Source organism: Ictalurus furcatus, chromosome 15 (genome assembly GCF_023375685.1).
Source record: "Ictalurus furcatus strain D&B chromosome 15, Billie_1.0, whole genome shotgun sequence".
Classification (NCBI taxonomy): Eukaryota; Metazoa; Chordata; class Actinopteri; order Siluriformes; family Ictaluridae; genus Ictalurus; species Ictalurus furcatus.
In genome coordinates, this window is record NC_071269.1 from 1,275,431 (window position 1) to 1,300,293 (window position 24,863).

Genomic DNA, 24,863 nt, shown 5'->3' on the forward strand with positions numbered 1-24,863 from the left:
AAAGAATGCAAAGGCCGATGCTCTGTCTCGCATTTATGCCCCAGAGCGGCCGACGGAGCAAGAGAGTTACATTATGCCTCCCTCCTGCATAGTGGGCGCCCTGGAGTGGCCCCTAGCACAGAACTTAGCCCGTATTCGCAGCGCAAGAATCCCAGCAGCCTGTCCTCCCGACAAACAGTTCGTGCCTAAGCGGTACCGTATCGAACTCATCACCTGGGCCCACACGACTTTGGCCACGGGCCACCTGGGGGCCCGCCGCACTTACCAACTGCTGGCCGAGAAGTACTGGTGGCCCAACATGCCCAGAGAGGTTCAGCGCATCGTATCCTCGTGTTCCTCTTGCGCTCAGTCCAAAGGCCCACGTGCGCTCCCAGCTGGGAAGTTGGTGCCCTTACCCATACCTGAACGTCCGTGGTCCCATCTGGCCCTCGATTTCATAACCGACTTGCCAAAGTCTCAGGGGAACTCCGCAATACTGGTGGTCGTAGATCGGTTCTCGAAGTCCCTGCGCTTAATTCCATTACCAGCCATCCCATCTGCCTTCACCACAGCAGAACTCCTGTTTCAACACGTCTTTCGCTACTTTGGCATCCCCGAGGAGATTGTGACTGATAGGGGGCCACAGTTCACATCGCGGGTTTGGGCCAGCTTTATGAGGAAGATGGGGGTCACCATTAATCTCACGTCCGGTTACCACCCCCAGGCCAATGGACAGGCAGAACGGGCCAACCAGGAAGTCATATGGTTCCTTCGGACTTACTGCTCTGCCAACCCAGGGGACTGGAGTAAGTACCTTCCATTGGCGGAATACGCCCATAACTCGCTACGGCATTCCGCCACCCAGCTCACCCCGTTCCAGTGTGTCTTGGGTTACCAACCGCCACTATTCCCCTGGTACGCGTCTCACACGGACTCGCCAGCAGTGGATGAGTGGTTCCGCGGAAGTGAACAGGTCTGGGAGCGTGCCCATCAACAGCTGGTGCAGGCGTCCCAAATCGCTAAACGAAAGGCCGACCGGCGCCGGAGGGCTCACCCTAATTATCGACCCGGGGACCGGGTGTGGCTCTCCACAAGAGATCTGAGACTCCTCACGGGCACAAAGCTTCAACCGAAGTATATCGGGCCCTTCCGAATACTGAGGCAAATTAATGAAGTCACGTATCGTCTGGATCTTCCGAGACACAGTCGCATCGCCCCGTCTTTCCACGTCTCACTTCTCAAACCTGTGATCTCAGGCCCCTTGGCCACAGCGGTGCCGGAGGATTCCCCAACGGAACCGTTGGAGATAGAAGGCCGCCCAGCCTACCGCGTCCACGACATTCTAGACTCCAGACGGAGGAGAGGGGGACTTCAGTATCTGGTAGACTGGGAGGGGTATGGACCAGAGGAACAGTGCTGGGTCCCAGCCCGAGACATTCTGGACGCAGGCCTGCGTAAGGACTTCCACGCGGCTCATCCAGACAAACCGGCCCCCCGGAGGGGGGGGGGGCCTCGGAGAACTTTGGCTCCCGGAGTGAGCCCTTTGGGGGGGGCTCTGTTACGACACGGCGACCTTGGCGCGGCAGCTCACAAAGTGTAGTGCCGCCCAGGGACGTGGCGGAGGAGGACTACACTTCCCAGTCATACCCGTGCTCAAGTTCACCGGAGTTCTAATTACGAACACCTGCAAACACCTAAGGTTATATAAGGGCCTCCCTAGCATGAGCCGCTTGCGAAGTAACCGCTCAGCAGCCTCGTCTCTGTTTGTTTACTAAGCCGATATCATTAGAAGTGTTTTCCCTAGTGCTCGACTTCATGCTCGTCTCTCACTACGCTTTTGCCTACGTCCCTGATACACAGCTTTCCTGTCCTGGCCTGACTCGATTCTCGCTCTGGATTCTTCCTCTCGTCATTCCTCCGCTCGCCCGCGCTTGTCTCCGTCTACGCTTTGTAACAAAAGTGAGATCTGACGCATCAAAGTTAACCCTTTAGTGTTTGTGTTGGCTTTTCCTGATGACCATCTGTATGAAAGATATGCATGTTTGGCAGATGGTTTATTTCTGCCGGCTTCTTGAGCGGCGCATTAAAATTTCTGACATGCCGAAGAGACGCTCTTACTGTACCGCAAACTTTGCAGTTCTTTTTGAGTGGTAACCCTACATTTCATGCAGTGGCATTATTCCTGTCCTAATATATTTCCCAAATTGATATTTATTTGATTAGTATTTAATTTTTGAAAAAATGTGCATTCATATGAAATGAAATTACATGAAATAAGTTGGGGGTTATATGTTTGCAATCCGTTTATTCTCCTATTTGAGCCTATAAAAATACATTTACTCTGCAACTCGGAGTTTGTTCAACTCACTTCGTGAAACAGGTCTCAGAAAGTGTTGTAACCATTCTCTAAAGGCAGAAAATGTCCGGCTGCAGCAGATTTCATAGAATTGCAAGTTTGTGTGTGGAATATTGAGATGATATATGATGTGTGCTGTTTCTTTCGGCTTTGGACTGTACAAGGTCTTAATTATACTGCGACTCTTATTAGGCTGAGCGGTAAGCTAGGCTAAACGACCACTCAGTGATAACCCAGAACTCATCAGTACAACACAGAGTCAATACTCTTATTTAGATCTTTGCATCAAAGACAGCTGATGGACACTTTATGTTTGGTTCTAGCATATAGTCAGTCAGGATTATAATATATTTACTCAGCACTCCAATGGAGATTCCAGTGAAGGGGGTAAACTTAAAGTGTGTAAACCATGAGCTTGAGAAGGGTATCTCTCAGACCTGCTGAGAGCTCAGCAGGAATCATACACAGTGGGGTACCTTGTCTACGAGTGTGCATGAATATAGCGTGGAAGAAAGTGTGTGAGTGAGAGAGGGAGAGAGTGCTTTTCATCTCAGATTGACGGTGTAATCCCTCCGGTGGTCTATCTCCAATCTGCTGTAATCCATTTTAACTGTGTTGATGTGTGTTGATTCACATTCACTCACATTCACGCACATTCACTCTTGATTTATCTGGCTGATTCAGGGGAGAGAGAGAGAGAGAGAGAGAGAGAGAGTCCGTTCATGCAGCACATAGTAACAGACACTAATTACTTCACGCCTCAGGAATTCCTCTAAACAGCAAACCCTAACAGGGTCAAATGTAATCTGCTCATCCTGCTCAGGATGGGTTAAAACAGAAGCCTGTGGGGTTAACACGCATAGTAAGCCCAGTCTGTTTCTCCTGCTGCTAACTACTTGTCACCAGATAGGTGTCTTCTAGGTGACAGAATGACAACTGTGCATGCAGAAGCAGACAAGCAGAACTGATAGAGAACACCTCATCACATTCCTGCACTCGAGTTACGCACTCCTCCACTAAACCTCCCAGATAAATTAATAAATTAAAATGGGTAAGCAACTAACATGAATGAATAGCGACAACAATTACCTTTTAATGCCGAACCATTAGTGATTAATTTACGGCTATAAATAAGACATCAATTTGAAGGGGATATGCTTTGTTTCTCACCGGTGCTTCACGTTACCACTTTTGACTAACATCATCAACTCCGAATAGAAGAAACATCTGTTTTGAAGCAAGGTGAATAAACTATTTCTGTTCAATCAGCTGTAATCATTCTTCAACTTTCACTAATCAGACCAGGGAAGGTAAATGAGATGATAAATATACTGTATAAAAGTCTGTGAATGCTCATGTGATTGGTCACAACAGAAGATCTGCTACAGAAGGTTCGTGTTTAAAACAAACAAACTAAGAAACACAAGAACCCAACAAAAACTGGACTCGCTGAACTACAGACAATTTTTTCGCCTCACACCTCCAGGGTTGGGGGTTCGATTCCCACAGTGGCCCTGTGTGTGCGGAGTTTGCATGTTCTCCCTGTGCTGCGGGGGTTTCCTCTGGGTTCTCCGGTTTCCTCCCCCAGTCCAAAGACATGCATGGTAGGCTGATTGGCATGTCTAAAGTGTCCATAGTGTGTGAATGTGTGTGTGATTGTGCCCTGTGATGGATTGGCACCCTGTCCAGGGTGTACCCCGCCTTGTGCCCCATGCTCCTTGGGATAGGCTCCAGGTTCCCCGCGACCCTGAAAAGGATAAGTGGTATAGAAGATGGATGGACGGATGATTGGTTTTGTTCGAGTGCTCATTTTGATCCACTGAAATACTCTGCATCCGAAAAGTTGAAGAACCCTGGCCTAGGTTTTATGTTATTGGCCGGAGCTTACATTAAGAAGTCCGTACAGGATTTCACAGAGTGATTTTGCTGTGGCTTTTGAAAAAATTTGCGATGCAATTTGCAGAGTGTTTTGAGGTTTTTTTTGTGGGAAACTACTTGGATTGGTGAAATTGCAATTGCACGAAATTGTTTTGTGCAATTTGTCTTTCGCAGTGAGGTTAGTTGGTAAACGAGACCTTTTAGCTGTACTCACGTTCAATGCAGATGAATCGAAGAGGGCTTTGGCTGAATGCACGTTGTTATGATGATGTCACATGATCTGTCTTGGCCCAAATCTGCAGAAATTAAATTGTAAGCTCCTACAAATACTGCAGCGTTTCCTTGATTTTGTGTTAATTTCCGCCATCGCAAAATCGCTAAACCCTAGAGGGACTGTTTAATCCCTGTATATCAATAGTGGCACGATCCTGCTGGTAGTCATGATCTACAGAGTCATGATTGTTTCCTCATGAATTCAACCTCAACATCAGTTCAATCAATTCTAGTTAAAGAAAGCTTTATTGACCATGCTGTATAATCAGATCCATGTCAGATTTGTGAGGATAGAGGAGGTTTCTTCCTGTAATCTATCAAGTGCTGATGTTATGTATTATTCTTAACTGGAACATGCTTCCATTAGTTCAGCTAGACATAGTGTCATAAGACACTAACAACTCACTGTCACATGCATAAGACACAAATCACCTCATATTGTTCATTCAGACCTCTGTGTGTGCATATGGCTCTTTGAAAACACAGTAGATTTTCTTTTTGGCTGTGTTTATTAATGGACAGAACAAGGCAATTTCAACTTCTGCAGCCTTCCCTTGCACCCCATCGCTCTCTCCGTGGCGGTCTCATTCACTTCTGCAGAAACAGTTTTTTCCCCCAAGTCCTGGTCTGCCTGGATTACACATCTAATCCATCACCTATGTCAGTTTGAAGAATTCAGGTGCCAGCGAATGTTCTCTTTCTCTCCCACTCTCTCTTTCTCTCTGATGGTTTCAAACAGACTCTTTTGTTCTTCCTGCTGTACTACAATAGCATCTTCCATAATGTGCGTGTTACAACCGTGGCCTTCAAGTGGCTCATGTCACTTCACATCCACGCACCCTGAGCATTGAAACAGTACTCAGCCTCAGAGGGAGTGTGAGGAAGGGAGGGACTGAGAGAGTATGGACGGGAGTGAGAGAGGCATTTTGCTTTGATAGCAAGTCCACGGCGGAACTGGAGAATTCTGTAAACGTAGATGTGCTCAGAATAAAGCGCAGAAACCAGCCAGGGGGTTGACGTGGAGCCCATGTTGCCAAAGACACTTTGACTTTGCATATTATTGTTAGACATAACACACACACACCCACACACTTGTTTTTCTATACACATGCAAGTGGACCAAAATTGCATGTAGATTCATTCAGAAACAATTCGGGAATCATACTGTGTGCTAGACCACCCACTAGCCTTGAAACTAGAGTTCGATCAGAAAACAGAACAGAAAGACAAAAAAGCCCTGACAAAAGTAAGAGAGCATGCAAACAAATCTTTGCTTTCTTTTATACTCCAGTTCAGTCTGGAGGAACAATCAGTAAGGAGCGTGTGAATAATTAAAGGCAAGAGACTGAGCAGAAAGAAGGGGAGATGAAGGTGAGATGAGAAATGCTTAGTGAAGTCTGCATAACACGCCCTTTACAATGGATATGTGTGTGTGTGTGTGTGTGTGTGTGTGTGTGTGTCTTGGACATTCATACACTGTCCAGTGTTTTACATACAGATGAAGTGAAACTTGGCTGTGCATAATACAATGTGTTTTATACATCCTGTAGTTCTCTAGTGGCAGCACCGTAATGTAAAAACCAGCTGGAAAAGGCTGCAATTTTTAGGCTTCGGAGAGAGCAAGTGAGAGAGAGAGAAAGAGAGAAAGAGAGAGAGAGAGAGGGAGGGAGAGAGAAGCAGCTCACAAATGCAAGACTAGAAAAAGCAAAAAAAAAAAAATGTAACCACAAATCTGGATTGAGATTGAGGATAAATTGTTGCATTAAATAAAAAACAAGTTTGGACAGGAAATAGAGAGAGATTTAACACATAAGCAGCATGTCTGCGTCAGAGAAGTCATAGCATAAAAGATCTTTTGTCTGCTCCTCAGACAGTTTTGTGGGAATAGAGAACAGGGCACTTTCATCAAGCCAAACTAGTACATATACATTCACCACGGTCAGCATAACATGTGGTGTGAGGACAGTTAGAGTGAGGCCAGCTGTAATTACAACACCGTTCACTCAAAAATGTAACATGAGACGGTGGCTACGTTTACATGCAACCAAATAATCCGATAGTAATCCGACTGACGGCTCAATCGGACCGAAAAGCCTTCACGTAAGCACTCATTTGGATCTGATTGTTAGGGGTGGTTTGTTCCTTTTCTAATCCGATCGAAAGGAAAACCATTAAACGTTTGAATCCTATTATTTTCTCTCAATCAGATTCAAAAATACCTTGTGCACATGTGCAGTGCAATGGTGCGTACGTTGTGCAGAGCTCATGTGTTCTTTCATAACACAACATAAAGCAAAAAAAAAAAAAGAATGCCACGTCATTGGAAAATTCTGTTTTCATTCCACGTCTGTAAACTCCTTAAGAACAACTCTCTCCCACCAATCTTGACTTGGTACCTTCATGTGGAGTTGGCAGGTTATTGGAGGTGGAATAGGCATAAGTGTAATGTGGTGAAGACACACAGGATGTTGCTTGTTGTTTTCTTTGTTGTCCGAGTAAAGTGAGTAAGATTTTGGGAAAAAAAACAAACAAACATTGCCGACATATATAATATGTATATGTATATGTCCATCCATTGATCTATCCATCTTCTATACCGCTTATCCTTTCCTTCAGAGTCACGGGGAATCCTGGAGTCTATCCCAGGGAGCATCGGGCACAAGGTGGGGTACACCCTGGACAGGGTGCCAATCCATCCATCGCAGGGCACAATTATGTATATGTCAACAAAGCAAAAAAAAAAAAATCCTATTAGGTCATTTGGTGTCACGCCCATGGCTTTCTTTCTCTGCTACTGTATGGTTGGCATGACGACCGATGGTGTACGCTGTGCACTCGGGAAGAAGTTTTGTTCGGAATACATATAATGCACATATAAACGAATGCAGTGTTTAGGGTACATATAAACAGATCTGCAATCGCTGCATGTAAACATAGCCATTTTCTTAGCTGTTGTAAACAAACGGAATATTTGCGTTGATTCACATTTCCTGTGTTAAATGAGTGGCATCACCGTACAACCATGCTTTATTTCACATTGTATAGCACGTGGAAGTGTGTTATTCATTTCCTTGACCACTTCCTCACTTCCTCACATGTGCAAGTTAAGGAAAAAGGAAGGACTAACATGGGACAAAAAAAACAACAACAGCAGGACAGATGGCTTGAATTTTTTAAGTCAGCATCTCATAGAGCTGGTGTAGACAGAAAAAAATGGTTCGAATGGAAATATCTTTCAGCGGTGAACAAATCAGTAGCTTGTGCGTCTGAAGAAGCGGATTACATTAAAGCAGACTACTGAATTTTTATTCATCTGCGGCAGATAAGTAGGCTTAGTAGGGGCGATTAATAGTTAGTAGACATTTGAGAAAGTGGTTAACAATCTCTTAACATTTAACAATCTCCCATCTACCTATCATAAAAAAAAAAAAAACACCTTATTGACTTTCACTAAGCATTTTTTACTTGATGTGTACGTTTCGTGATGTCGTGACGTGCACAACCGTGGATGCGTTCTGCTCATCAGTGAGAACTACAGTATGCTAACTAGGAAGTGGTAGCTCAGTGGGTAAAATGCTGGATTGGAAGGTCGTGAGTTCAATTCCTAGCACTGGAATCTTGCCACCGCTGTGCCCTTCACCCTCAACTGCTTATTTGTTTAAAAAAAAAAAAGATAATTCAATTCAATTCAATTTTATTTGTATAGCGCTTTTTACAATAGACATTGTCTCAAAGCAGCTTTACAGAAATATCAACATGGTATACAGATATTAAAGGTGCGAATTTATCCCAACTGAGCAAGCCACTGAGTGGCGACGGTGGCGAGGAAAAACTCCCTAAGATGTTTTAAGAGGAAGAAACCTTGAGAGGAACCAGACTCAGAAGGGAACCCATCCTCATCTGGGTAACAACAGATAGTGTGAAAAAGTTCATTATGGATTTATATGAAGTCTGTATGGCCTTAGGAGCAGCCGTAGTCCCAGCAGTCTGGAATTGGAGTAGATGAAAGCTCCATCCAGAGGCAGAAAGGATCAGGATCTCTAGTATCTCCATAAAATCGTGTGTGGCTCGGCAGAAGGGGAGAGGGAGAGAAAAGATTAAATATCATGATTCACTCTGAATAAAGGTTGTCTGTCAAATGCTCTAAATAAATAAATGATCAGGAACAGATTCAGAAACATTTTGATGAATCAAAAATACACAGGGATGTGGAACCTGAGCAAATTATACAAAGGAGGTTTGCAGAACAAAACTGTCATTCTCCTGTGCTACTAATATGTCAAGCGAAAATAAAGACGCCGCTATCAAGGGCATTTTGAGGACAGGATGAGGATGTACAGTACATAGGATCAATCTCCCTATGAATTTTAGTCTTCACTTATTCTCATTAGTCAGCCTTAATGCATTTAATTAGATAACTAGCTTGGGTTCAATTACGTTACCCTCTAAATGACGTTAGCATGTAGGTTACTGGGCAACTGAAACATGAGCACGTCAGAGCTTTTACTAGCTAATGAATTCAGTGTTTTCCCATCATGGATCTTTATTCTGTCAAAATCATGGCTGAACAATTTTTCAGATTTGCTTTTGATTTGAATTTGCCTTTAGGATTAGAGTATTACATGGAACCAACAATACTTGAGTATGTCTGTGCGTTTATAAATGTGTGTGGGTGTGGGTGTGGGTGTTTTTGTGCATTCTGGTTAAATAGACTTTTACATCATTTCTCACTCTGTGAACCCGCCACACTTCTTCCCCTCTGTAACTACAATCCCTTTCAGCATCCTCCTGAGCTATAGCTCACAAGACCACAATCACATAGCTACCATGCACCACTGCTTTCTAGCTCTGCATGCAGCGTACCTCTGAGTGATCTCTGTGTGTGTAGTGGACACACAGGTCTCTGTGACATACGATCGGTGCATCACACACATGGTCAGATCAGGGTCACGCTCAGGTCAGAAAGGGAAGAGAAAAGTGACATGCTTTATGAATGAAGGTATGTACTTTTAACGACTGTGCGTTGGCATACTGTAAATGTCAGGTTAGAGACTTGTGAGCCTGTGGAGACCTTCTGCCTTCCTCAAGAAGCATGGTTTTCTCATCCACAATGATATATCTCTGTTGTGCAGTGATGCTGAATTGTTTGAAGCCTGTGCGCTGGATGGTTTTATCCTTGACTTTGCTCAAGGTCATGTTGCTGTAGAGGGAGAATTACCATACATCAGGCTTGACTTGTGTTTTGGGGGAGTCTCAACAGGTTTCACCCATCATGAATTCTGGATTTGGCACCGCTGATTGGTTGAATGAGTTTGAATGAGGAGGCAGTAAATTGTACCTCATCAAATACTGTAGTTTTATATAGTAGTATTTGATTTGCTAGAAGAGAAAAAAAAAAAAGTTGCTTTGGATTTAAAACACATTTTCCTTCACTAAATAAGAGGGCAGATTTCATTGTGCTGGGTCTGCTTCTTCAGGCATAAATCTGTAGTAAATATATATATATACAGAACTTCAGTATTTCAGCGGATTGAACTGTGCACTCAGTTCAAAAGTACTATATCAATACTGATACACTGATACTGATAAACATATGGAAAAACAGGCCCTACACGATCCATGAACCATGTTTCTGTAGAAAATTCACATGAGTTTATGTAAATGATTTATCTCTTCAAGGAAGGAATTAGGTTGTGGTCCGATTAGGTCATGACATGCCTTGTGGACACAGAGTCATGCGTTTATTCTCCGCTTCATGTTCAAAACAGATGTCTCATCTGTTCAGAGTCTGTAGCGCTAATAAAATGTAGCAACATGAGGTGGCGCTCGGAAACAAAACATAACCTCTCCACAGTTTATATGTCTTATTTATAGCCGTGAACCAGTCACTAATCGTTTAAAAGGTAACCGTTGTTGTAAGGGAGTCATGTTTGTCAAGCAAGGTATTTTATGTAAATGGACATTCAGGAGTTTTTTTTTTCACATTAGCAGCAATCCTACTGTCTCATTAAATATCATTCCAGCATGCAATGTCAGTCAGAAGATATTTTCTCTGGTTGTTTTCTATAGGGCTTTGTTCTCCATGGGGTTGAAAGAAAACCTCCAGACAGGGCTGTGTGGTTTTCCTACATTGTTTTCTGTATTGACGCACCATATATTCTGCCATTGTGAAGTCCCACTAGACAGATGACTGACCTCGAGTCAACCCTCCCCACACAAGCCACATGTATGTGTGTCTGCTGCCCATAATGGATGTTTATTGAGTGGAACTAAATGTCTTACTGACTAATGAAGGAGATGTCCATGTAAGCTCTCATAGCCTGATTTAATAGTTGGTTATTTCCATACTGATAACTGATCATTTGCAAAGCATACCAGTAAGAAGGAAGCTATCACCCTGCTGTATTGTTGTGTGCCAGTTGATATTTGCTTATGTATGTGTGTGTTACTTCCTTGTCCTGTTTCAGATCCGTGTGGATGGACCTCCTTATGGCAGTGTGCAGTACGAGACAGTGTCTGTCAATAAGGACAGGATCCCCATTCTCAGAGACATGGCCTTCTCGCTGGACTATAACTATATCTATGTCATGTCTGAGAGACAGGTCAGTGTGAGACAGACACATGCACACACACAATCTTTATTGAACACATATGTATCACCTAGTCAATTAAAACGATTTCAAAGTGCCCAGTTTTCCTGAGAAATGACTAAGAACAGAATGGAGAAATGTATTTAAAACCCAGTTATAACAGAGGTCTGAAGGGCAGTTCTTAAACTCCGTCGACAAAACAAGCATATGATGCAAATTCAGAACATCATATTGTGACAACACAGGTCATAGAATGATATAAAGCTGATGAACAAGTTGTTTATGTTTTATACAACTTTTGAATACTAGGGCAGTACAGTAAAAACTGATTCTGGGTGAAGGTTTTGTGGGGTCCACATGCATTCTCACTGAAATGGAGGCATCTCCATATGTATGTGTTTACTTTGATGAAGAATAACCACAAATGTTCCTTCTAAAAACTCCTATCTCTAAAAGAACAAAATATGATAACTTAGAGCTTCGTTTACAAAATGCAAATATAACTTCGGCTGGATTATTACTGATTATTACAACTGCCCTTAGACTCCCATTATAATCAAGTTTCAGTTAAAAACCTTCTCTACTGTTTTATCAGCACATGAAAATGTGTTTAATTTGTCTCTGGTACACTGCTCTGTTCTGCTCTGTTCTCTGTTCTGCTCTGTTCTGTTCTGCTCTGTTCTCTGTTCTGCTCTGTTCTGCTCTGTTCTTCTCTGCTCCGCTCTGTTCCGCTCTGTTCCGCTCTGTACCTCTCTGTTCCGCTCTGTTCCGCTCTGTTCCGCTCTGTTCCTCTCTGTTCTTCTCTGCTCTGTTCTTCTCTGTTCTTCTCTGTTCCGCTCTGTTCTTCTCTGCTCTGTTCTGCTCTGTTTTTTCTCTGTTCTGTTTTTCTCTGCTCTGTTCTTCTCTGTTCTTCTCTGTTCCGCTCTGTTCTTCTCTGCTCTGTTCTGCTCTGTTCTGCTCTGTTCTTCTCTGTTCTGCTCTGTTCCTCTCTGTTCCGCTCTGTTCCGCTCTGTTCTTCTCTGTTCTGCTCTGTTCTTCTCTGTTCCGCTCTGTTCCGCTCTGTTCCGCTCTGTTCTTCTCTGTTCTTCTCTGCTCTGTTCTGCTCTGTTTTTTTCTTTACCGTTCTCTTCTGATCTGTAGGTTTCTGCTCTCTTCTCTTCTGCTCTGTTCCCTTCTCTTCTGCTCTGTTCATTTCGGTTCTGCTCTCTTCTGTTCTGTTCTCTTCTGTTCTGCTCTTGTCTGTTTGCTTGTCCTCTCTTCTGTTTTATTATATTCCTTTATGTTCTGCTGTTCTGTTATTTTCTGTGCTTTTCTCTTGTCTTCTATTCTGTTCTCTTCTCATCATAGTCCTCTCTACACTCCATTCACAACACCCAGGGCATGGGAAATATATATATATATATATATATATATATATATATATATATATATATATATATATATATATATATATATATATATATATATATATATATATATATATATGTGTGTGTGTGTGTGTGTGTGTGTGTGTGTGTGTGAAGAAATAAAGGCATGTGAAGTGACTGTGGCAGTGGGGATAAGAGAGATGGTGGCACTGGACTGGAGAGGGGGAAGGTGGAGGAGGGATGGAGGAAAAAGAGACAGAGAGCAAGGTCACCTCTCTGTGGTTGTAATGAAGTGAGTGAGAGTAAAATGGCAGCTAGGCATCAGAGCTGTCATATTAAGCATCAGGAGCGTCAGGGGAGTAGAACATGTCTGTGAAAGGAGACACTGTGAAGAAAAAAAAAAAAAACGAGTGTCTGTGATTGATGAATGCCCTGCTTCCTTTTCTGTGGACATTTTTAGCCCTTGCGTTGGATAGCATGTCCCCTTGGTGTTTCATTTGGGACCATGTGGCCTGAATGAAGTCAGGAGGGTGATACTGAGGTAATGAGAGAGAGAGAGAGTGGTGCAGAGGTACAGAACTTTTGTTAGTGCGGTGTCTAGCTGTACTTTGTGCAGATGTCATGAGCTGCACACATCAGTGCACAGAGTGGCCCATGTGAGCTCTGATTAGAATTCACTCCCAGAGGAGACAGAAAAAGAAAGAGTGAGTGAGAGAGACAGAGACTTACTGAGTCAGCAGCTTATGCATTTATGCACACACACACACATGCTTATATTTCGCAAGTGGATGAGCTCCTAACACTCTGTCAACTTTATAGCCCCATGCATCATCCCTGCATCACACAGACCTTGAGACAAAGAATTAACAACCACTGATATACAGCTACATACAACACACATCCATGTACACGCCACATTCCTTTATGTAACTGAGCAGTCCTCGGGGACTGATTTTACCCCAGCTCTCATGCAATTGATCTAGCTAGTGTGGTAGAACAAAGACCGATCACATCATAAAAGAACCATCAGCAGTGCCCGTCCTTGTCTCACCCCATTCTGGTCCATGCTCCCAGAGTGCAATCTGATTAATTCAGCGTCACTCAGTTTAAAACCCAGCCTGAGAGACCTAGACCCTCCGAGAACTCTCACTCACCTGGTTTGGACAACAGGCTTAGCACACTCCACTCTTACAAACCAGACTCAGCCTCTCTTTTATTCTTTTAAGTTAATAAGGCAAAAACAGGCCACCTGTAACGTTACAGAGCAACTGGAAAGCTTAAAGTTCTCTGTCCTAAAGATGCTTCTTGCTGGTGTAAAACGTACTATCTGTTACAAAGTGCTCACAACCAAGACTTGTTCCATAAATATTACATAAATGTATCTTAAGAGAAAGCTTCACCGGTATTAGATTGTGTGAAGCAAAACCCAGAGAAGTCTCTAGGAATGAGCTGTTACTACAGATAGAAAAACCTATAAGGATAAGTGCATTAATATAAAGCTATAATTTATGTTACATCAGGAGCTCCAGTCATAGCAGTGCTGTTATAGAAAATTAATCAATACCTTCTGATCTGAAAATTGAACAGAGCCATGCTGTAAAGCATTTTAAAATCTGGTTACCCTCAGAAGTGAAAAGGGAGAAAATTGCATTGAAAAATTCCACTTCCTCCAGTGAAAGCCTCCTTTCAGTCCTCCTAAACATGTTAAGCCAAGCCGGCTGCACCTTTTCGAACTGTTGCTCCTGCTGCATCACGGGGCAGTGTAACACAATCAGAGGAAAGTGCTATCTGCTCTTTTATGCATGCAGGAGCTTACAGACATGCATGAATGTCTAGAGTCGCTGTGACTGATTGAGTATGCCATCCCTTCCACCCAGAGAGCATAGCCCGTTTGGATATTACTCACAGCCACATATGGCTGTGGCATCACTGGGTTTCGAACCTGCAATCTCCCTACTCAGGAGGCAAAAACAATAGCTATCTTTTATATCTGCATTCATTCATACCCTCCAGCCATTTAAGCAGCTGTTTTAAACTCACTCTTTACACTGCAAAAAATACCTTTCTTGAAACGAGCAAGTTAAATCTAGTTTAGATGTACTAAATTCAAGCAAAATCTGCCAATGGGGTAAGCAGAACTGACTTGGTAAGAGTTCTTGAAAATAATGATAATGATAATGAGTCTTTATTTGTCACGTATACATTACAGCACAGTGAAATTGTTTTCTTCGCATACTCCAGCTTGTTAGGAAGCTGGGGTCAGAGCGCAGGGTCAGCCATGATACAGCGCCCCCTGGAGCAGAGAGGGTTAAGGGCCTTGCTCAAGGGCCCAACAGTGGCAGCTTGAACCCCCAACCTTCTGATCAGTAAGCCAGAGCCTAGAGCCCAGATAGCAAATATCTAGTCACTAAAAATGCCATTGGATCTTAAAACTAGACAAAAATACCAAACTTTAAGCAAGAAAACTCAGTTATTCATGATAGACTTACTCAAAATGAGTATTTTGTTCTCTTGATTGAGTTGACTTTAATAAGTTATCCCTTAATCTAAGATTAATAATTAGCAAAAAAACAAACAAACTTACAAGTAGACACGATTTCTTCAAACAGCGTAATAAAAATAAGTGACTTTGTCTAAAATTAAGGCACCAGAAGCATTGTTATTTTTAGCAATTTTAATGAAAACCGTACTGCAACATAGAGTCGTGTCAGGGATTGTCGAAGGCGGCGGATGCAGGAACAGATTTTTATTTTATAAAATGCAAAACAAACAACCAAAACTGTGAAAACAAGAACGTAACAATGGACACGACAAAAACATGCAGACTACGAGAGCGGCTGTAGGACACACGATAACACATGGACACGACGACAACAAAAGCTTGACAATTACGTGCTAAAAAACTAGATCTTCTATAGGGGAGCTTGTTAGGGGTAACACAGAACAGGTGTGAGTGATCAGTGGGACATGTGACATACTGCGGCTGATGGGTAATGTAGTTCAGTGTGTATTTCAGCATAACCATGACACATAACTGTTTCATTGAAAAATTGAAGTGTGCAAGTGTTCTTAGTCTTAAAATAAAGAAACCCGTATTACTCCTCTGCTGGTGTATTAGGCAACCCATTGTTGTAGCTTGTTACTGGTTAAATATTGCTCAGTGTAAGCTGGAATATCTTATTAAGACAAAGTTAGGTATATTTTCTTAAAATGAGATTGCTTTTCTAATACAAAATATGCGTGACAAGATTATTTCTCTTTTTACACAAAAAATAAGATTAATTTCCCCAGAAGCAAGGCTTTTTATTTATTTATTTATTTTTATTTTTACTTTATTGATATTCCTTTTTTGCAGTGTATTTACCTAACATAATTTACGCAGAAAGCCTTAGAGAAGCTTAGAAAGTATATTTTTCACTGCCACAAAGATATTTGTCAGGTTTTCCAGACCGACACACACACACGCACCCCCCAGCCCCCCACCCCCACCCCCCGACACACACACATATTATGAAAGGCAAAAACACCGTGTTTGACTTATAAACACTATCACAAGAGGTACAGTAGAGAGATATTTCTGTTCCCCAAGGTATAAACAATGTAACTGTTCCTTTTTTCAAAGATACAACAGCAGTCCTAAAAGTCCAATTATAGCCCTTAATGAGGTTTCTCTACAATTATGATCCTCTAACAAGAGGTACAAAAGACGTACCCTTGAGGCTACTACTCCAGCGACAAGCTTTTTGTATAATTTAGTCCCTTTTTTTCTGAGAGTGTATTTACCTATTCATGACTGAGAGATAGATTCTGGATCATTTCTCAGCACTTCTTCAGTCATTCTATGCTACCAGGATATGTGTTGAAGATATATACAGTATATTCTACATCTTTGTCATTATATACTCGTCTGAATGGAAATATGCAGTATATATTTCCAGAGGCGGTACACTACTCTACATGTATACGGTGTGTGCCGCAGACCCTGCTTATGCATTAGCCTAATGAGAAAACAACAGGATTAAGGTCCTCTCTCTGTAATTGTAGCCTCTGCTCTCCACCCACACATTACAGTTTTGGTAATTTGCAGAATTTCGTATATAGTCCGCTCTAGAGATACACAGTTCAAGACTGTAGAAAGAGTCCAGAAATGATGCATAATGTAAAACACCGGAGGAAATTTTTATTCAGACACTTATACAAATCATATCTGCTTTGTGGATACAATCGGCAGTGTATGTTACAAGGACATACACGTCTTCACCACTCAAATAAACAAATTATCATGCAGCAGACACACACACTACACATAGAACACCCACATACTCCATGCATCCATCCATCCATCCATCTTCTACACCGCTTTATCCTTTTTCAGGGTCACGGTGAAACCTGGAGTCTATCCCAGGGAGCATCGGGCACAAGGCGGGGTACACCCTGGACAGGGTGCCAATCTGACCTCAAAACCAAAGTCAAATTTCATGTTTCTAGCACACGTCTAAATTCTATTCGTTCTATAAGCATAGTTATCCTTCCCTCACTTCTCGTATACTCCACATAACACATCATAAACCCACCCACACACACACACACACCCCCTGAGAGAATATCGTAATTCACACGCTCTTGTGTGTCCGTGTGTCTGCGGGAGCGCTTGTTTTGGACGTTTAATGACGACAGCTTCCAGAATGTTAACGGTCTCGAGTGACTGGTTCATTTTCGAGCAGTGCTGTGGAACGGATGGAAGATGCAGCTGCTTAGGTTCCCCTCTCTGCTCCTCTATTAGAAATAATGTGAATTCTTACGGAGACTGCGGGGCACTGTGTCATCACTGACAGTAATCAGAGAACACGGAGCGAGCGCTTGATTCATGCACACGGTGAATTTCCTCTCTGCCGCTGGAGAGCTGAAGTGTGTAGATCACGTCCTCTCGAGCAGAGTTGGCCCTCTTTGTCTCCGTGTCACAATGAAGGATGTTCATGTGTTGGCCTGCATTAGGACTGGTTCTGCAGCGTTTACGACTTTGTCTGTCTGTCTTTTAGAGATGTGAAAAAAATTGAGCAAGGATGTCTGTTGTAAACCACGGCACAGCCGAACTGAATGAAATCAAAGGAGAGCTGAAGCTCTGAAGCCGAGTCGTCTCTGTCGTATTTTATTTTTTTTTCTAAACATTTTATTTTCATTTTTTGTATTCTCTCTTTTTTCCAGATTTCGTTTATATGCTTCAGAAATCATATTCATTTACCCTCTAGTGCAGATTTTTGGATCCAAAAGGACCCGTTCAAATTTTTCCCTTTCTTAAAATTGTCATTTATTCAATTGGTCAGTAATAAATACTGTAGAATAACATTGATGATGGTAGGTTGTGACTATTACCACCATAACAATTATAAAAAATGAATGCTCCTTGGACCCCTGGGGGTCCCCAGACCCCACCTTGAGAAGCACTGTTCTGTTGCATGAAGCATATTTAAAACTCATTTAAATTATTAATGCAGCAAAAAAAAAAAAAAAAAAAAAATCTAGTGAAATCTGATTATGCTTTTGCTAACCTACTAGTTTTTAAGGTGTATTTCTGACTCAGACAGCTCATTGTGTGTGTGTGTGTGTGTGTGTGTGTGTGTGTGTGTGTGTGTGTGTGTGTGTGTGTGTCTGGCTTTGCGTGCTGTTTGTACAGGCTTTACAACATAATATTTCAGTTATAGAAGTCAGCTCAATTAAACAGTGATTTTTTTTTTTTCTCGTTGTATTTGATCATCTATCACTCGCTGACATTCAAAAGAACAAAAACATAAAACCGCTCTATTTACGCTGCACCAAGTAAATGTGTTAATCACAGGTAAATGTGTTTTTATAATTCCTGCCTCTTTGGTAAAGCTTCGTTAAAGCCACAAAAGCACCAAGTAGTTCCGACAGCCCTCAGTCAAGAGCGATGATTATATTTAAGATAACAGGGTTTTTTTTTTTTTTTTAAGGGTTCGTTGGATAATTAAGGCTCTTTTGCATCCTTAAATGGCCTTTGCACCATGAAATATTATATCTTAGCAAGTGAAAGTATCTTAAATATGGGCAAGTTATATTGTTAATCAGATATAAGAGTATTCAGTTTTCACTCGTTTTAAGCCATATATATCCTTAATCTGTTGCTAGATGACCCAGCTCCATTTTAATATCATGAGAATACGCGTTACACTTAGAAGAAGAATAAGTGAGCAAGGTTCCTACTTTCTGAGCTTGCACATATCAGGAGGAAACAAATATTTTGCTGTTCAAGTGCTAATGGCTGCTGCCTGAAGCACGGTGTCTATTAAAAATAAATAAATAAATAAAGTGTGCTTACACAAAATTGGCTCAACCAAGGTCAATGTAATAATATGCGATTATACACGGATATTGGTGTCATTATTATATTATCATTATTATACTTTATACAGAGATTTCACTCAGAAATTCTATAAAAGCCATTGCAAAGATCTATGCGATACAATTTAATAGAATTACACTTGCATTGTTTCCCATTTCCATCCTTTCCGGAGTACTGTATCGTACAAAAAATAGTCAGCTTAAGGGTTAGGGATTTTGTGCTTCCTCCGTCTGAGCGTGTGCATTTTCATAGCGTGCAGACGCAACGATGGACAAAAGAGCCTTGGGCTAATAGTTTCAAAATGTCAACCGGCTTCAGCTGAGAGTCGTTTCCAAGCGTGACACGGAGTAGTGGCAAAGGAGAGATACTGTAAGCGATGTGAAACTTGGAGACTTAACAATGTCATGAGCATTGGTGAATACGTGTCAAAGTGTACTGCAGGAACGAGTCTCCCTCTCTCGGGTTTTAAAAACTGCTGTGTGGTAACTCTGTTTGTCTTCCTGCCTCTTTGGTAAACTGAGACCACCTGAGTTGAGTACACAGTACAGCATTGAGAAACCATAGCAAAATATGCACCCCATGTTTTAGATCAATAAACCAGACAGCAAAAGCATATAGAATTTGAATTTGAAACAAGGCCACACCTGGGTCATATAGTCATAAGCAAATATGTCATGCCTAGAAGCTTTGCATGATCCGGCCTCATACTGTACATGCTGTAAGTGTAGCATGAAAAACACACCCTGTTAAACACTAATGAGGACATGGTTTGCATCTGACTACATGAACTGTAAGTAAAGGTAGTGACCACAGTCTGTTGTGTGGTGTTAACGCTCACTTGTTTTTCTTTATCTAACTTGTAGTGAAAAGGAATGAATGGAATAAACTCATCAGTGGCTTTTTAACAGTCTTATTAGCGGTACTAAAATTGATCTGCACTTCTGCCAGGTTAATAATAATGAGCCGGGAGATGATTCAGGATGAATTATTTATTCGTTTAGTTATTTGTTCAGCGAAGGCCTGGGTTCAATTCCAGTCGAGGTTGAAATAACAAAAGGCAAGCGAGATTTCTTATAACGTGTAAAGAACATGTGCTCCTGTCCGTTATGACTTGCACCCGTATATACAGCTTGGATGAGTGTAGAGAGAAAGGCAGCATCAAACAGAAATATGTCCTTGTAAAGGGCTGCCATCTGTCTCCGTTTAGTGTGAGCAGAGAAAATTAAGAGAGAAGAGAAGTCCAGTGCATGATGGGATGACGTGTAAAGTGAGTCTTGACGTGGCCCAAGAGTGTTACGCTTTAACAACGTCTTCTCTGCGCCCACACTTCTATGAGAACGAGTGTGAAACTTGACTAACACGGGTGGGCTCGCGAAAGTAGTGTCAACTTTCACGAGACGATCTGACTCCCTGTCATTCGTCGGTCGTATTTTGAATGATATGAGTTTTCAGCATGTTTCTGAAGCCTGCCTCTTTCCCTCCTTCTCCATCTCACCCCATAAAAGCAACATTCTTACTTAGGAGATCATCAGCTAATCAAGGAGACTTTTTTCTTTTTTTTTTTTTTTTTTTAAACTTAGCAATTTCCCCCCCAAGTACTCAGCTGTGAAATTTAAAATCCATGCATGATTTCCTTCTTTTCCTGCTTGGGGAACCCAGATTACTTGCTTTGTGTCTTTTCAACCCTTTAACCTCTATCTTGCACAAAAAAACGACACACATCTCTTCCCGTCTCGAAGCACCTCCACCTTTGTTTGGCCAGGGATGAGGGATGTGTAGGAAATGAGGTGTGTGGTTATCAAGGACTGGGAAATAGGATTTCTTCACCCAGAGAGAGACTGGCTAGAGCCTCTTTCTGCCTCCCACACCATGCAGAGCTGGAGCTGCCACTCAGGGAAAAAAAAAACAAAACCAAAAAAACCCCACTAGTGCTCATATTATGCCTCTGGAGCCTTTCAGCAGATATCATATACTTATTCTCTATCTGGCTTCAATACAATTAAAGCTACAGCATAGATGTGTATGGGATGCTAAATAATTCTGCAAAACATATTCGCCGTGCACGTTTTCGAAATACGTTTACAAAATATATACACATGGCCTGTGTGCACTGATGTTCCTGCAGATGTAGCTCGTGCTTTATGGCTTTGTGATGAACATGGTTACTGCTGTCGTCGACCCCCCCTGTTTGCACTGTCCCTCATAGCAGATGCAGATTGAGTTGGCACATAGCCACTTTTGCTTTGTGTGTGTGCGTGCGTGTGTGTGTGTGTGTGTGTGTGTGTGTGTGTGTGTGTGGCAGTCTATGCATGGGTTTGTGTGTGTCGTGTGTCTGTGGGGGTTGTTAGGGGGGAGGCCTTTATGTGATGGAGGGACTAACAGGAAATCAGCAGAGCAAAGGATGTGATTAATGAGAACAAAGCGGCATTAATATTCAGTTAAGGGCAGTGCACGCTCTCTCTCACACACACACACACACACACGTACACATACATCACCATACACAAAACGCCCCTGGTATATTCATAAATCTCCCTGACAATAACCAGGAAAAGAAATGCGGTGGTTCTGAAATCCGTATTGAATAAAGATAAAAAGAGCGAGACATACAACCATGTAGATAAGCTGTCTTGAGCTATCATGTAAGTTCTGACTGTGTGTGTGTGTGTGTGTGGTGTTGTTGTGTTTCTTTTTGACACACCCCAATTCCAGTGGTTCGCTTTGAACCACAGAAGATTTTCAGCTCTTGGCCTGTGCACCCACTGGTCTCTTCTTAACCCCTGTTAGGAAGCCTGTTGAAGAAAAGCTACAAGGAAGTCATTTGACCAATGACCTTCACCCTCCCTCTCCTCACCAATCAATGTCGTGCAGCCTGTTCGGGACAAAGACGTTGATGAAGTCAAGTCACCACACGAGTGAAAGGGGAACAATGCAAACATTCTTGATTCGTCTGATCAATCAGAGACCAGTTTAAAAACCCAAGAAAGCCGATATTTAAAGGAATTATATGCTAGTCACACAGGTAGTACTCTCATCTGGTCGCACGTTGGTCGCTTTAAAAAAAACAAAAAAACATTTGTTGTGGCTGCATCCTGTTCCTGTAATTCTCTGGAGATGCTCATTCATGCATGATATCAAGGAACATCAGTCGTGAAGTATAACGCCCTAAGCCCAAAACTATTGGCAGAACTTTGGAGTGGGGTCAAATGCAATTTCCCCTACATGACACATGTGGCAGTATCGTACCACACATCCAATGCATTCATAAAATTTCTATCTGCATTTTTCTGGAAGACAAGTTGAGGCCAATGTGACTAGGATTCGTGGTGGAAAGTGACTGTTCAACCCAGACCCACATGGATCATTATCGGTTCCGTAGTTAACGTCCATGCTACTTCTCAGCAGGATATATTTGACAGTATGGAAAAAAAGCCTGGTGTATGCTAATAGAAGTTTGATTTATTTAACATCATTCCTTATCTCAGACTACCAAGGGGGTCGGTGCTGCCAAAACAGAGGTTGTGGGAAAGGAATCAATTCCAGCGATACAGTCTGTTCTAGAGCTGGTGTCAGCTTCTGGCAGGTTGATGGCGTCTCTTGCTATTGACACGGTTACAAATCCTGATAAATGCCCCTGTCAATACATATGACGATATCGATGAGGCTATTTAACTTGTCTCTGAAAGCTAGTCACAATCCCATGCTCTCTTTTAAGAGTGTAGAACAATGCCACTGTCTCTATCTGTACCTGTACTTCCATACGTACAGTATATTCCAAATATTCATACCGAATTTTTAAATGAATAAAATATTATCTCTACCACTATGCCCCCAGCAACACTGAAAAAAAAATAAATAAACCACAGAAGTGCTAGTACTATCAGCATGGACTATGAGTTCTAGAGATGTGCACAGAACTGTTTTCTAATCATTTTAACGACCGCAATCTCGATCTTAACCGTCGCAATCAAGCATTTAAAGATGCTGTAAATTCGTCGCACAGCGCTGCGTGTATATGCTCACTCACACCTGAACGAAAGTGTTTTTTTTGCTGCATACCATGGGATCCCAGTAGTGCACCTCCTATTCCTATCTGTATTTGTATTTTGTATCTGAACTTCAGAACACGTTATCTGTTCGTTCGGAATAATGTATTCATACTTGCTTATATCCCTACTCTCCTCGGAGGCCTGGTGTCATCGGGACTCAGGTGTGTTGTGGTTTTGAGGTCAGCTCCTGACCTCAGCAGTGTATCAAAGTGCTAGTGTCAACTCTAGTTCGAGGTCAGCTCTAGGTGGATACTGCAGGTTGAAGAACATCATGTGATCCTCCTGTATCATCCAAGAGATATATCAATTGCGTCCTCTTTTGTTTTTTGTTTTTCCATCTAAAAAAAACCCAAACCCTCATATTTGCATTAACTCCATTCTATAACGATTCGTTTTAGGGCTTGGATTAAGGCTAAGCATGGTTAGTTCCAATTCTGACCTCTTTATTTGATAGTAAACCTCCTGTCAGCTTCAATTAGCGCATTAATTATGATTGCTAGACTTCCATTGTCTTCTCTGCTGTATTGCTACTAGGGTATTGTGTGCTGTTGTTGCACTCAGGTTTGGGGCAACACTGCACAGTCTTTGTTATTGCTACTAAACCATCTGAACAAACTCCTGTTGACCTGATGGCCAGGTTATAGATTTAACCCTGCATACGGAGACGAGCATGTGTCACACTTGGTATTATTAGTGTATAGCTGAGGCAGGGGCCAGAGGCAGTTTCTGTACCTGCTCAACCCTCATCACTGTCTTAAAGGCTCTCCAGGGAGTTTTCACTTCTCTGCTGACTTAATATCCTCTAATGAGAATGGGAATACTTGGAATCCGGTGGTATACACTTGTTTAGATGTTTGTCACTCTTCAGGGGGGAAAAATAACAAAACTCAACATTGTTGAACGCACCAGCCCCCGTAAATTGTAAACAGCTGTGTTCACATTTCCTCAGTCTGTCCATTGTTCATCAACCTTGTGTTGGACATATATGACAATGAGATATGTCAGTGTAGCATCAAATGTATTGTCAGGCATCAGTCAAACACATGGCTAAGCGGTGCTTCTGCAATCTGTTTTTTTTTTTTTTTTTTTTAAAGGGAAAGAAATCTTGCAAAATAAACAAGTTTTCCCTGTATTTATCATGGTTGTGTGGGCAGTGAAGTGACAGTTCTGTAACTTTCTCATAGTTCACTTCTCCCAGAGACGTTGGCTTGTTGGCTCAGGAATCAGGCGCAAGGATGGCAGGATAATAACATCCGCAATTAAAATGTTCTGGCGTGTCAGTAGTCGTCGTAGCTGTCACCGAGTGACTGTATAATGGGGGAGCCTCTGTGCGTGCCTCACCATGCAAAAAAAACCCTCCCAGACTTCAAACACATCACTAATAATGGCACTTCTCTTTCCTAATTGCAGGCTTTAATTGCAATAATTATTTACAAGCCTAATTAAACAAAAAAAAGAAATCTTCAGGAGAAGTAACTGCTAGTTCAAGGAAGCACGCACGGTTGTGTCAAGAGGCAAGACAGCAGCAGGAGAAACGCTACTAGCGTGCTATCATTATCGCTAGCTGTCTAATTGGTGGAGGCAGTCCTGTATGACTTGCTCGTTTCGCTTTCTCTCAGTAAGTGAACACAAACTGGTTAACTGAGACAGAGAGTGCCTAATGATTTCATTCTCTGCCAGTGCATAGAAAACTGAAACAGCACTCTCTAAATATCTCTGGGCTTCTTTGTTCTAAAATACTCTAGGGAGAGGGGAGGGACGGCAGCTCATCAGCCGGCACAGTCGGACCAATGTTTAGGTTAGGCACAATTGTAAAGAGGTCTGTCTGGGCCAACTGCTTAGGTGTGGAGTGAACTCGGCTCAAGCAAGTGTGATTGTGGAGATAATCCCTTATATGGGAAGCTAAACATGTCCTTTTTCTTCCTCTCCATTGAGATATTCAAAATGTGCTGCTGACTCAATGAACTTCTTGGCTAACTCAGAATAACCTCTTATATGTGGTTTACTATA

At 42.2% G+C, this 24,863-nt stretch overlaps 1 protein-coding gene across 1 annotated transcript in view; it reads left to right on the forward strand.

The window, feature by feature from the left end:
* plxna2 (plexin A2) overlaps positions 1-24,863 on the forward strand; it is a 233,546-nt gene that overhangs the window by 91,744 nt on the left and 116,939 nt on the right. The window contains exon 4 of the mRNA XM_053643848.1: positions 10,954-11,088. Within this exon, the coding sequence (XP_053499823.1) occupies positions 10,954-11,088 (135 nt within the window). The remainder of the gene's footprint in view (positions 1-10,953; positions 11,089-24,863) is intronic.